This window comes from Typopeltis vanoorti, chromosome 14, assembly GCF_054136105.1.
Source record: "Typopeltis vanoorti isolate ZY-2024b chromosome 14, IOZ_Tvanoo_1.0, whole genome shotgun sequence".
NCBI classification, from domain to species: Eukaryota; Metazoa; Arthropoda; class Arachnida; order Uropygi; family Thelyphonidae; genus Typopeltis; species Typopeltis vanoorti.
Window position 1 is genome coordinate 40948012 of NC_143562.1, and position 12355 is coordinate 40960366.

Below are 12355 nucleotides of genomic sequence, written 5' to 3' on the forward strand. Positions count from 1 at the left end.
CGGGCCACCACTGAGTAAGACACATTTCACTTTTGCAGTCAAAAATACTGCAAAATTCATTATTTTTAAAGCTTGTATATGCATTTAACTGTCAGCCAGCAAACTTTTCAGACTAAATATAAATTAATTACTGATGTAATGTTTCATCCCTGAGATCATAACTGGTATATAAGGGAACCTTTACTCTTATCATAAACCACACACATGGGAAGGAATTAGCACATTTAAAGAATATCCAGTACTGCCTATATTGGAGGCAGCTAATGTAAACATGCATTATTACTTGGATGGTTTCAAAGGATGAAACCAAAGTGAAAAGATCAGAAGACAAAAAATTCTAACATTCTAAATTATAAATTTCCTGTCCTGATGTCTGAAAACATGTTTTGTTTTGTATGGAAAAAAAATATAAGGTTTGGAACTAAGCATTCATTCTGTCCAATAATAAGTTCTCCCTTCTTTATTTTATGATAAAATCATATTTCAGCATGTGAATTTCTCTTATTTTAACGTGCCAATAAAGCAAACTATAAAGGTCTCGGTTCTTTTTATCTTTATATTTCTAATATCTATCTATCTATCACTTGGTCTTATCATGTCTGAGAACTTGCGACTCTAGCTATAATGTCTCTCCATTTCTTTCTGTCTTTTGTTGCAGCAGTGGCCAACTCCAAGGCAAGTCCAGTAATCTTTTTAATCTGGTCCAACCATTTTGGTCTTGGGCATCCTCTTCTTCTTTGTCTTTCCAATTTGACTTGGATAATAAGTTTTTTCAGGTTGTCATTTTCACGTCTTGAAATGTGACCAAAATATTTCAGAATTCTTTCATTTATAATGTCACACAGCTGCCTCTTGATTTTTAGTTGACTTATACTTTCAATAGATCTTTTGTCTATCCAGAAGACTTTCAACATTCTTCTCCAGCACCGCATCTTAAAGCTATTGCTGAGTATCCAAGATTCAGCACCATAAATGAAAATTGAAATCACCAATCTAATGACCAGTCTTGATTTACTTGTGATAGAAATGTTTTTGCCTTTCCATATTTTCTGCAATTGCACCATTGCTGACATCGCCATGGTAATTCTCCTTTTAATTTCTGTTGGCACCTACTCTTGCTGATTATTAGACCTCCATGGCAAATGAATTCATCCACCTTCTCAAAGTCAATGTTGTGGACAAAATTGTCATTTTCATCTATGGCCATGTATTTTGTTTTATCATGATTAATTATTAAACCATATTTCAGGCTTTCCCATTTCAACTGTTTTAAATTATTTTAATTTAATTTTTTATCACTATTAATCACTATTTTAATGAGGGACTGAAGTTCCCTTTGCTGCTGACAATAAGAATGGTATCATCGGCATACCTAAGGTAATCTTTTTTGGCCACCAACTGAGAAACCACTATTGAATATGTCAAGTGCCTTTCTCATAATGTATTCTCCATAAAGATTGTGTAGATCAGGGGAGAGTACCATTCTTGTTTCACACTTTTCTTGATATTGAACCATGAGATGTTTTCTATCCATCTTTGCCACAGTCTGATTCCTCTAATAGATTTGTTTTAAAAGGTGTGTCAAATGTTCTGGGATGCCCATTTTACATAGTATTTTACACGGGTTCTCCAACTTGACACAGTCAAATGCTTTGGCATAATCAATGAAACACACATACAAGGGAATATTAATTAAATTCTATTCTGCAGGAAGTTGTTGCTTGACATGTTGTTTAAGTCTTTGCTTGCATGTGAGATCAAGGCTATCGTTCTATAATTATTGCATTCGTTGACAATCCTTTTTTGTGTATTGGGATAAAATGATTTTGCCCAATCATCAGACACCAATCTCCTCCCATTTACTACAAAGTTTTCTGATGATTTCAATTCCTATGGGTCCTAGACATGTGAGAAGTTTGCTTAGTATTTGGTCGTGGCCCAGGGTTTTCCTTTTCTGAGTTTTTTTAGATACTTCAACCTCTTCTTTTAAAATGGAAGTCTCTGGTGTTTTCTTTGTTGAATGAGACTGAATTATCTTTATATAAATTCCAGCAATAGTCTTTCCATCTATTCAGGATATCAGTTGAATCAGTAAGAATACGATTGCTGACATCAGCTATACATGAATACTTTGGTTTAAATTTTCTATTCAACAGTCTTATTTTGCTCAATAGGTCTTTGGTTTGGTTTTGATTTGAGTGATCTTCAATTTCTCTGCATATGTTGTTGATAAAGTTGATTTTATCTTTAATGGAAAGTTTTTTGATGAGTTTGGATAACATGCTATAGATCACATGCTATCATCTTCAAATGAAAGTTCTTTTGACTTTATTTCTCGTCTTGTTTCAGTTTCATTTGATATCCAGGGTGTGTTGATACTGGATTTTTTGGGCTACACTGACTTTGCAGTTTCCAGCAATATTACTTTGTTTTTATCCCAAAGTTCTTCTGGAGTCATTTCATGTGTAATTCTCTAGTTCTAGAAATTTATTTTCCACTTTAATGCTATATGTATCAGTAATTCCTGTGAAGTCTAATCTGGGTGGATATGTTATTTGTTTTCAAACATATTTTCATATCAACAATGAGGAGTTGGTGATCAGAGCCCCACAATCAGCTAAGGGAAAAACTTTAACGTCTTTCATCATAGACCTCCATCTTTTGTTAATAAGGATATAATCAATTTGGTTCCTTATCCTGTTTCCAGGTGACCTCTAGGTGTATAGTCTCCATTTATGTTGCTTAAAGAAGATGCCAGTAACCACAAGTTCTCTTTCTATACAAAAGTTGATCAGTCTTTCATCTCTTCTGTTTTGGGTGCCCAGTCTGTGAGATCCCAAGACTATCTCATTGTGGCCTTTCATCCTTTTTCCAACTTTTGCATTAAAATCACCCTTTATGATCAAAATGTCTCTTTTCGGTATTGCACCTATGGCTTACTTCTAATTTTTAGGAAATGATAACATAACTATATTATTAATTATAAAAACTTGAGCATAGCCAAACACTTCCCTTTATGTGGGGTAGAGTTTAAGGTTTTTTCTTCAAAAGTCTCCATAAAAAAGTTGGTCAGGGGTGGAGAACCCATGGCTGTCCCATCTATCTGTTTGTAGAAATTTCCTTGCCAAACGAAATACCTAAGTTCATGTTGAACCGAAATAGGGCTGAGATATCAGGAGGAAATTTGGTTTGGGGTCTAAGGTATCTTTGAGTGGGACATTTGTGAATAAGGAGGAGACATCAAAACTGACCATTATGTCAGTGTGTTGAAGTGAGATTTTCTATACCGGCTTTAAAGTGGACAGAGTATTTTTAATGTACAAAGGTGCATTGCCAGCATATTGTGTAAGCACTTTAGCTAATTTATATGTGGGGGAATTAATGTCATCCAAAATGGGATGTAATGGTACATTTTGTTTATGGATTTTTGGTAGTTCATATATCGGGGGGTCTAGAGTAAAAAGGTTTTAGTCTGTTAGTCACTTTCCCAGGCCAAGAGGTAACCTTCTTAAGAAGCCTATGGAGTGCTGCATCTATGACTAAATTCAGATCCCTGTAAAAGAGGCGAATGGTCTCTTTATCTGCATCACTTGTAGGGGCATAAATATGTAAGAGTGTGATTGGTATTGGATTACAGTCAATCCTTAAGGAAATTATCCTATCATTGATTTGCCACACTTTTTTGACAATTATATTTTGACATTTCTACTTAGAGAATGATGTCTAGCAAAATAAATGGTATTGCCTAGCTGGTTTAAAGTGTCCCTTGTTTTTTCAATGTGTTTCCATGATTCCTAGTATATCAATGTTTAGTGTTTTCATTTCATTTTTAACTATATACAGTTTGCCTGTTTGTAATAATCCTTGTACATTCCAAGTACCAACATGCATAATTTTCCTTAATTGGTGCTCTTTTGGTCAGAGATGGATTGTGGATCAGAAAAGTATCAGATTTTTTAATGTCAGGTTCTAAGGGAATTGTTGAGATTGGGACAGCACATTCTTTTCCCCTCTGTACCTGGAGGTACTACCTTGGTTTGCCAGGCTAGTAATTGCCCCACTTTTATCATCATTCTTTGTTGTGGCTATGGTTGCCATGGGAGGATAGTAGAGTGGTTTCCCCTTGTCTTCTTTATCACAGAGCTATCGCCAATTATGCTGATTCAGCCATTGCCAAATAACTGTCTAGACAAGAACCCTTTGGCGATATTGAATATCTTCAGCCTCATGCCAGTACTGGAATGTGCTGTTGTCCACTTCTGGGGGGGGGGGTCTCTCTCTCTCTCACTTAGTATGGCTCCTACCCAAACTAGTATAGCTCTCTGGGTTGTCAGAGCATGCAAACCCATATGTGTAAGCCACATAAAAGAAAGGATGGAATGAACTTTTCATGGCTCGTAAAAGTGACTTGTGACATGCCAACAAGCACATCCAAATTAATAACAGCGATCGACAAGTTCAAAGACTTGCCCCCAGTCGTGCTCGATCAGACCTAACATTTGTCCAGAGAGAACAAAGTCAATAATTTTGAAAACAACTAGAAGAAAAATGCCAAAATGGAGAAAACAATTGGCTCACAGACTAGAAACAAGCTGAATTAGTGCAAAAATCAAGTGACACCACAGGCACTGTATAGGAAATGTGCAAGACCCTTACAATCAAATATATGCCTCAGAGAAGTTTGCATATCCATTCCATCAACATCTGTGGCCTAAACTCCAACCTTAATAGTGCCCACTACCATCTTTAGTCTACCAAACCCAACCTACTCTTTCTGGAACAAACTCAAATCTCACTTTCCCCCAGCATTATCCATCTCAACTTCCAAACTACACACTCTTTAACTCCTTATAATGCCATATGGTGGGATGCCGCTGAATAAAAAGACAACAACATTCTACAAGGTATATCTGAATTTTTTCTCCTATATATTCTTCATATATCTGTCTATATAAAACAACAGTAATTCCCTAAAATTTGAGTAAAAAAAGCTAATGACATTATAAAAAGGGCACTCCTAAACAAATATAGACTAAATAGCCATAAAAATAATATTTACTTAGAGGAGTAACATGGGGATTTTCCCAGAAATAATACCTAGAACACATTTATATATTATTTTATTGCAAAATACTGTAGGAAAACAAAATTTTTTTTTATAAAATTTTCTTTCATTAAAATTTTATTTTAAACAAATCTTTGAAATTTTTTTCAATAGCTTGATTTTAAGAACAGTCTGCATATTACAGGATTATATTTCATGAATGCAAAAACTGTGATATAAGGAAATGATTTGAATATGTATGTTGTAATACAACAGCTGATATTTGAATATGTAACAAGCATATTCAAGTAGCAGCTGTTGTGCTGTCAGTAATATATCCTAACACTGTGACCTCATGAGCAAACTGCAAGATAAGCAATGGTGAGAGATACATTAAATAAAACTCCTCCCACTTATCATTCAATAAAAACAAAGTGCAGTGTGCATTCTTTAATGAATATTAAGATGGTTGTAGATAAGAAATGAATTAGAAATTTGGGTGTTGATTGATGAGACTGGCAGGATTGTTTATAGAAGGAGAATCACAGGAGACATAGGTATTAAGGAAAAATGTGATGGACCAAACTAATCTTTAAGTAAATACTGGTTTGATGAACAGTTTTACTTAATGAGAAAAGCACATTTCCAAAAGTTAAACGTTCTTTTATTGTAATTTTATGCAAGTTAGTTAAGTTTTTGGTGCCCTTAACAAATTTATAAGTCTTTTTTTTTTTTTTTTTTTTTTTTTTTTTTTTAAAGTGACAGTTTCAATAATTAGTAAAACATCCTGTCACTGGTCCCTTGGCAATGCCTCAACATTTCTATGCTACTGATTTTGTGTTCAAAACAGACCATTCTTGGTAATTTTCATTTGATGTATACCAAATAAACAAAAATTATCAAAATATTGCACTGCTTTTGTAATGCAGTGCAGACGAATAGTACAACTTACCAAATGAATTAATTTTTTTAAATTCTTTCTTTTCACATATTTAAAATATATTCATTCAATGTGAATGAATATGGCAAACATTTCTTGTAAATATGTGAGACTGAAAAAACGAGGAAATAATGCCTTAAAAGTGAAAAGGACATATTTAGAAAGTATACAGAGAAAAATTTATTCCAATTGAATTGGAAAGGTGACAAAAAATTGTTTTAAAATAAGTACATCAAAATTAATGATGCTGTGGTTGTTTATTAATATTATATATTTGTCCTGAAACAATCTACATACATAAAACAAATGACTCAAATGATATCAATGATATGATGCTGGTGGCAAAACATGAGACTAGGTCTTCTGGATATTGTAATTTGATTATATGAAGTACTCAGTTAACTGAGGTTCAGAAAATAGAGAATTCACTGTAACATTAAGTGCTGCTTGCATGCATATACTTTTAAATATTATTAACCAGTTTGTCAGACGCATATGATCTGCAATGTGTTTAGAAAATGGCTATAAAATCCATGAATCAAAAAGATTGAATAGTAGTGGTCTATGCTATAGGTACTACTAAAAATAGATGCCCCTCCCCATGCACAGTTTTCCATCCATTTAACTAAACTGCAAAATGAAGACATGCCTATAAGTTCATCATCATCAAACTGACATTGAAATATAAAATTCGGATACGAATAATACTTCTTATATAGATTTACTCCTAGAAATAAACAATCAACATTTCTATTTCAATTTAATAACATCTGATCACTATTACAATAAAATATTCCAATAATCAACACTGTTTGAAGGACTTTATACTTAAGTATTATTATTACTAAGCTTAGTGATAAAAATAACTGTCAAGACCATTACATTTTTTGCAGCTCCTGGTCCCCCTCCAATAAAGAAATCTGTTTTCCTTGCTAGAAAGCTGAAAATTGTATCAAGAAGCTGGAAAGAAAAAAAAAAAAAAAAAAAAAAAAGGCAAAATTAATCCTAATTAACAATTTGAAGGAAGGGTGTAAAATATTTGTTTTATGGAATCCAGAACATTCCTCTCACCTTCCACTTGCACTGTTATTAATTATACAATTAATTCAACATACCAATTCAAAGCAACGTACATAAACAGCAACTAGATAGTTACAAAAAATGGCAACAGCTTGAAGTTCAGTCAGTATATCACCCATTCACAGAAGCAATGATCTGATGAGAAAGATGTGTTACTTATGGTTTAAATGGAAATCAACATAAGTATAACAGCTAAAATACAATGATAACTTTGTAACATTTCATTCATTTTAATTCAGCATCATCAGAATTATCATCCATCTTACTTCATAAAAACTGCCTACAATAAGAATACCATTGTTTTATTAATCCTACAAATAAAGATTGCAAAAAAAAATCTATATTAGAGGTGTGTATGTAAGTGGAGAGCAAGAAACCTGTTGACATCCCCCAAACAGTTTGAGGTTACAGTCACTATTTTATCTGATGTGTATGTGCCAGAAATAGTGCACACCAGATCTCTGCCCAATAATGAGAAATCTAATCTGGAGCAGCTGGGCTTTATTAAAAGTAAGGGAGAGGGGAGCAAAATCTTTCTTAAATGAGTGCATTTTTGACAGCATGAAAGTTGTCATGCTGTCAAATGAAGAGGAGATACTGTAATCAGCAAAACTATAGATAAGACATGGCTAGTGAAAGATTACTTAGCAGAAAAAAGACAACAGCACAGTTGTGTCCCAAAAATGTTCTATAGGATTGAGATCTGAGGAGGGTGCTCGTCATTCGATTTGATTATTACTCTCGGTCTTCAGAAGTATCTATACTGATCATGTATGATGTGGTGTGGCACTTTCATCCAAAAAAATGAATTCTTTGCCTACAGCACCACAGAACAATTAAACATGATATTGAAGAACTTCACTGCAATATTGTTCACCAGGAATAGTCCCTTTTTTTTTACCACTTGTAGCTCGATGTGCCCATTAAGTCTAATGCCTCTACACACCATGACCCCAGCACTGCTGTGTGTGTGTATATATATATATATATATCCCTTCATAGAACATTCTCAAGATGGTAAGCAGTACCACTTTCACACCAGATCAAGTGTCATCTAGTATTGGAGGAAAGACTAAAACGACTCTCATCTGTAAACAGTATGTTAGTCTATTGGTGTCTTGTTCAATTTTTATGGATATAACACTACGAAAATGTGCTCTAAGATGACTGTGGATAAAGGGATGCAGACTATAGGCCTTCGGGCATATATAGGCCTACTTATTGCAGATGCCATGCTAGTTTGTTGAGATATCCGCATATATATGCTTGACTGGAACTGACTTACAAGCTGACCTGTCATGGTGTATCGATTACATTTTCTTGTTATTACCAAGAATCTGACTTCGTGCTCCATGGTGGAATGAGGGTGACCTCTTAGCAAATGTCTGGAACATATTTCATTGGTGGTTTGCAACGCTGCTCAGAGCCTGGATACAACACTATGTGAGATTTCAAATACTCTGGCAATATCAGTAATTCTGCGGCTTTCATAGCTTTCCAATAATTCTTCCCCACATGAAATCATCTTGATAGATGTCTTTGAGACATTACAAGACATCCAAAGTTTGCAACTTTATTTCTTCATGAAAAGAGATTCTTTCAAGCACAACTTGCTTAGGGCTGACTTCTGCCTTTAATCCTATTGAGTGCTACCATGTGACTCCATTACGTGAGATTCAAAAATTTGAATGTGTACTCACTTTCTACTCGAAATCGTAAGTTATACAAATTGCCACAAGCTAATTCACCTGAATTTGCAGTTGTAATCTTTAGAAATAATGTTGGTCCTTAGATTTTGGACGCAGCATAGTACTAATGTACTATAGGTTAGGTTTACAACTTTTCGCTGCAAGAATCTCTCTCTCTCTCTCTGCGTATGCACGCACGAGGGAAATCCGGAAAGTTCTATTAAATATCTAGAACAAAAATGATATTAAAGCAACTGATATAACCATAAGAAAGGAAGTACAAGGATATAAAAATATAAGAACTTAAGTTACCTTCATAACTCTGCTACTAGTATGTTCTTTCTTGTGGTTATATCAGTTGCTTTAATATCATTTTGTTGTAGGTGTTTATCAGAACTTTCCAGACTCCCTCGAGTCTGGAAAGTTCTGATAAAGTTTATTATTAAAGGGATCTCCAAGAAGTCAAGGACATATGTCACTCACACCATGTCATAACTTCTCTTGAATTCGTTACAACTGTCTGCACTCACAAATCTCCAAAGGGAAGCCATTCCAGTCATGCACTGCTCTATGAGAAAGAAATCTCTAATTCCTTTCTTGAGTGCATTCATTCTCAACTTCCATGGATATTGAAAGTTTTTTCACTTGGTTATATTATACTGAATTCTGAACACTTTGTTTCAATAGTTAAACACATGGATCTTCAAAAAGATGAAATTATGGCAAGCTTCAGAGATGTTTCCCTCTTGTACTCAGAGAAATGGTATTAACTATTTTAAAAGATAAGTTATCTAAAAAAAAGTTACGTCCCTCCTGAACCATTGCTTAAACTCTGGTTACTTTCTTTTAAAAATACTATTTACAAACAGAAATTCGGATTGGCCACAGGTAACATGTTATCTCTTATAATGACAAATTTTCATTAAAAAACTTTTGAGGAAAAAGCAGTGATTTCCTTTCCCTTTAAAGCCTAGATTATGGCTCCAAATTAAGAAAGTTCTGAGCCATCTCAACAATCAACATCCAAAAATACACTGTACAGCAGCAGAGTTAGAAGTTAACATTGAAAGTTTTTTTCACTTGGTTATACTATAAATGAAAAATTCCAAGAAATTATATTATTGGTTTAATCCTTTATTTAAGTGTAAACAAACAAACTTTGCAAGTGAAGAATCTTCAAGGCTGGGCTACTTGTACATAGAGACTAATGATTTCATATCAATTGCCTTAGCATTCTATAATGCTAAGAATGATGTGAAATCATTAGCCTCTATATATGAGTAGTCCACTCGTGAAGATATTTAACGTGTAAATTTTGTTTGCTTACACTTGGATAAAGGATTAAACCAAGAATATAATTTCTTGACATTTTAAACTTTCATGGATGTCCTCTCTCCCGCTCTCCATCAAATGAAAAATTCCATCTACTGCAATCCTATATGACCCTTTCTGAAGTTTGCATATCTCTATCACATACGCTACCCACCAGACTTCCTTTAGCCTGAATTACAGCACATATGTGGTTTGGCATAGATTCCACAAGATGTTAGATTTCATCTATGTCTACAACATGCCAACCATTCACCAGAAAGCCTTTTGACTTCTTCTTCTTCTTCTACTACGCGTTATTCCCGCTTCCCATGCAGGGTCTGCGTGTTACTTTTAGATGCGACTTCTTGTTAGTACTACTCCCAACCGACCCGTCGCCTGGTCTGCCGCTGGGGGGGGGGGGGGTATATTTTTGACTGTAGAGGCGTATGTTCATGGGGCCGGTTTGCCTGTTTGCGGGATGAAAAACGCCAGATAAACTGGCGGAAAAAACCCTACTGACCGCGCCCAAGACCGGCTAACTTGGCTATGCCTGAGGAAGATCCTCAAATTCCTCACGTCTACAACGGGAATCGAACCTGGGACACTCCTTCCCGAGGCATATGGTTGCGAAGCGCAAAGCCACTAGGCTAAAGCCTTTTGACTAACTGGCTCAAATTTGACAGAGGACTTTGTTCCCAGATCAGTTCTTCTAACATGTCCCATACATTCTCAATGGGGTTCAAATCTGGCAGATGGTGGAAGTTGCCGTCATGTTCACTGAACCACTGCTGAACACTTCTTGTGTGATCGTTGGTAGCACTGTCATCCATGAAACAACCGTCACCTGCTGGATAAAAAGTCAACATTTCAGGATGGACTTGATCGGCAACAATGGTCAGATATTCCTTAGAGGACACACTCGATCTTCCAGCAATATCAGGGAACCTGTTCCATACCAACAGCACATGCTCCACACCATGACACCACCTCCAGAATCTTGAGTTGTGTTTACAAGGCAATCTAGGTTCATTGCTTCATGGGTCTTCTGCCAAACTCTCTGCCACCGCCATTGGTGCAGAACACGGTGTACCATCACTTGTCAGACTCCGACTTTATTCCAGTCTTCTAGCATCCAGTTACAGTGTTCCCGACACCACTGTAGAGGAACTTTAAGTCCTTCAGAGAAATCAATGGTTTCTGTATTGGCATGCGATTGTCAATACCGATCCTCTTCAATTCCCTGTGCATAGTTCAGTGAGATATGGGCCAGCAACAGCTTTCATTAAATGCTTCAGTCAATTGCTGCACATAGGAAGCGCTGTTTGTCCCAAGCTTTCTCAGATGATGACCATCTCCTTCCTGACAGACTGTTTTAGAACCACAGTTACATCTCTTAGACAAGCACAGTGGATTATTTTTCCAATGATTAAACACCTGGGATATCTCACCTTCTGAGAAATCAATCAGCTCTGCTGTTTTCAAAATCATGGCTCTAACCAGATGGGCACCCATAATAAGCCTTCTATCAACCTCTGAAAGATCCTTTGCTTTTCCCGTTATGATGAACACTATTGATGATTACCGACAAGCAGCATTCTTAAATATTTCCCTAGAACATGTGAAAATATACATGCCCAAGTATTCTGTATATATGTTTTGTAAGTGATGCTTATGTACATCTATAAAGGTTTCTAATTCAGTGGCTGGTATGTGTACAATATAGAAATATCAGGAGTGATGAAAGGTTTTAAGGTTCATTTATCTGTTGTCTTTGAGTCCGATGGTAAGTACAAGTGAAGAAAATTGTTTTTAATGATTATTTCATGAAACCTTTTATTTTTTGTAATGGAAAGAAAGAAAGTTGATAAGCAAATGAAGTTAAACTAAATCCTCATCACTCAGAGAACGCATTGATCAGAACTTACGATGTTAAAAATATATTACTTGAATGCATACCTTTAGTCAGCCTATGCAAGGCTGCTGTACTAACACAGCCCAAACAATAACAAAGGACTTCTAGAAGACATTCAACATTATGAATGCTACTGACAACATCATTGTCTTATTTATTTTTTTATGTGGTTCTCACCCATGAAAGGTTATTAGTAAACTTATAGTACATTTGTACTATAAGTTTACTAATAACCTTTACTAATAATCAATTTAAATTAAATTATAAAGTTGCTATAGAAGATGCACCTAGGAGACTTTTCCATATAAAATTGTCTAGTTAAAATCACAATGAAGGAATAGGATCTTACACCTGAGTTTTGTTTTGTCTTCTTAGTTTCA

At 35.2% G+C, this 12355-nt stretch overlaps 1 protein-coding gene across 1 annotated transcript in view; it reads right to left on the bottom strand.

Annotated features, from left to right (window-relative positions):
• Positions 1 to 12355, bottom strand: part of nudC (nuclear distribution C, dynein complex regulator) — a 111627-nt gene that overhangs the window by 82976 nt on the left and 16296 nt on the right. The window contains exon 2 of the mRNA XM_090403583.1: positions 6867 to 6944. Coding sequence (XP_090259709.1) covers positions 6867 to 6944 — 78 coding nt within the window. The remainder of the gene's footprint in view (positions 1 to 6866; positions 6945 to 12355) is intronic.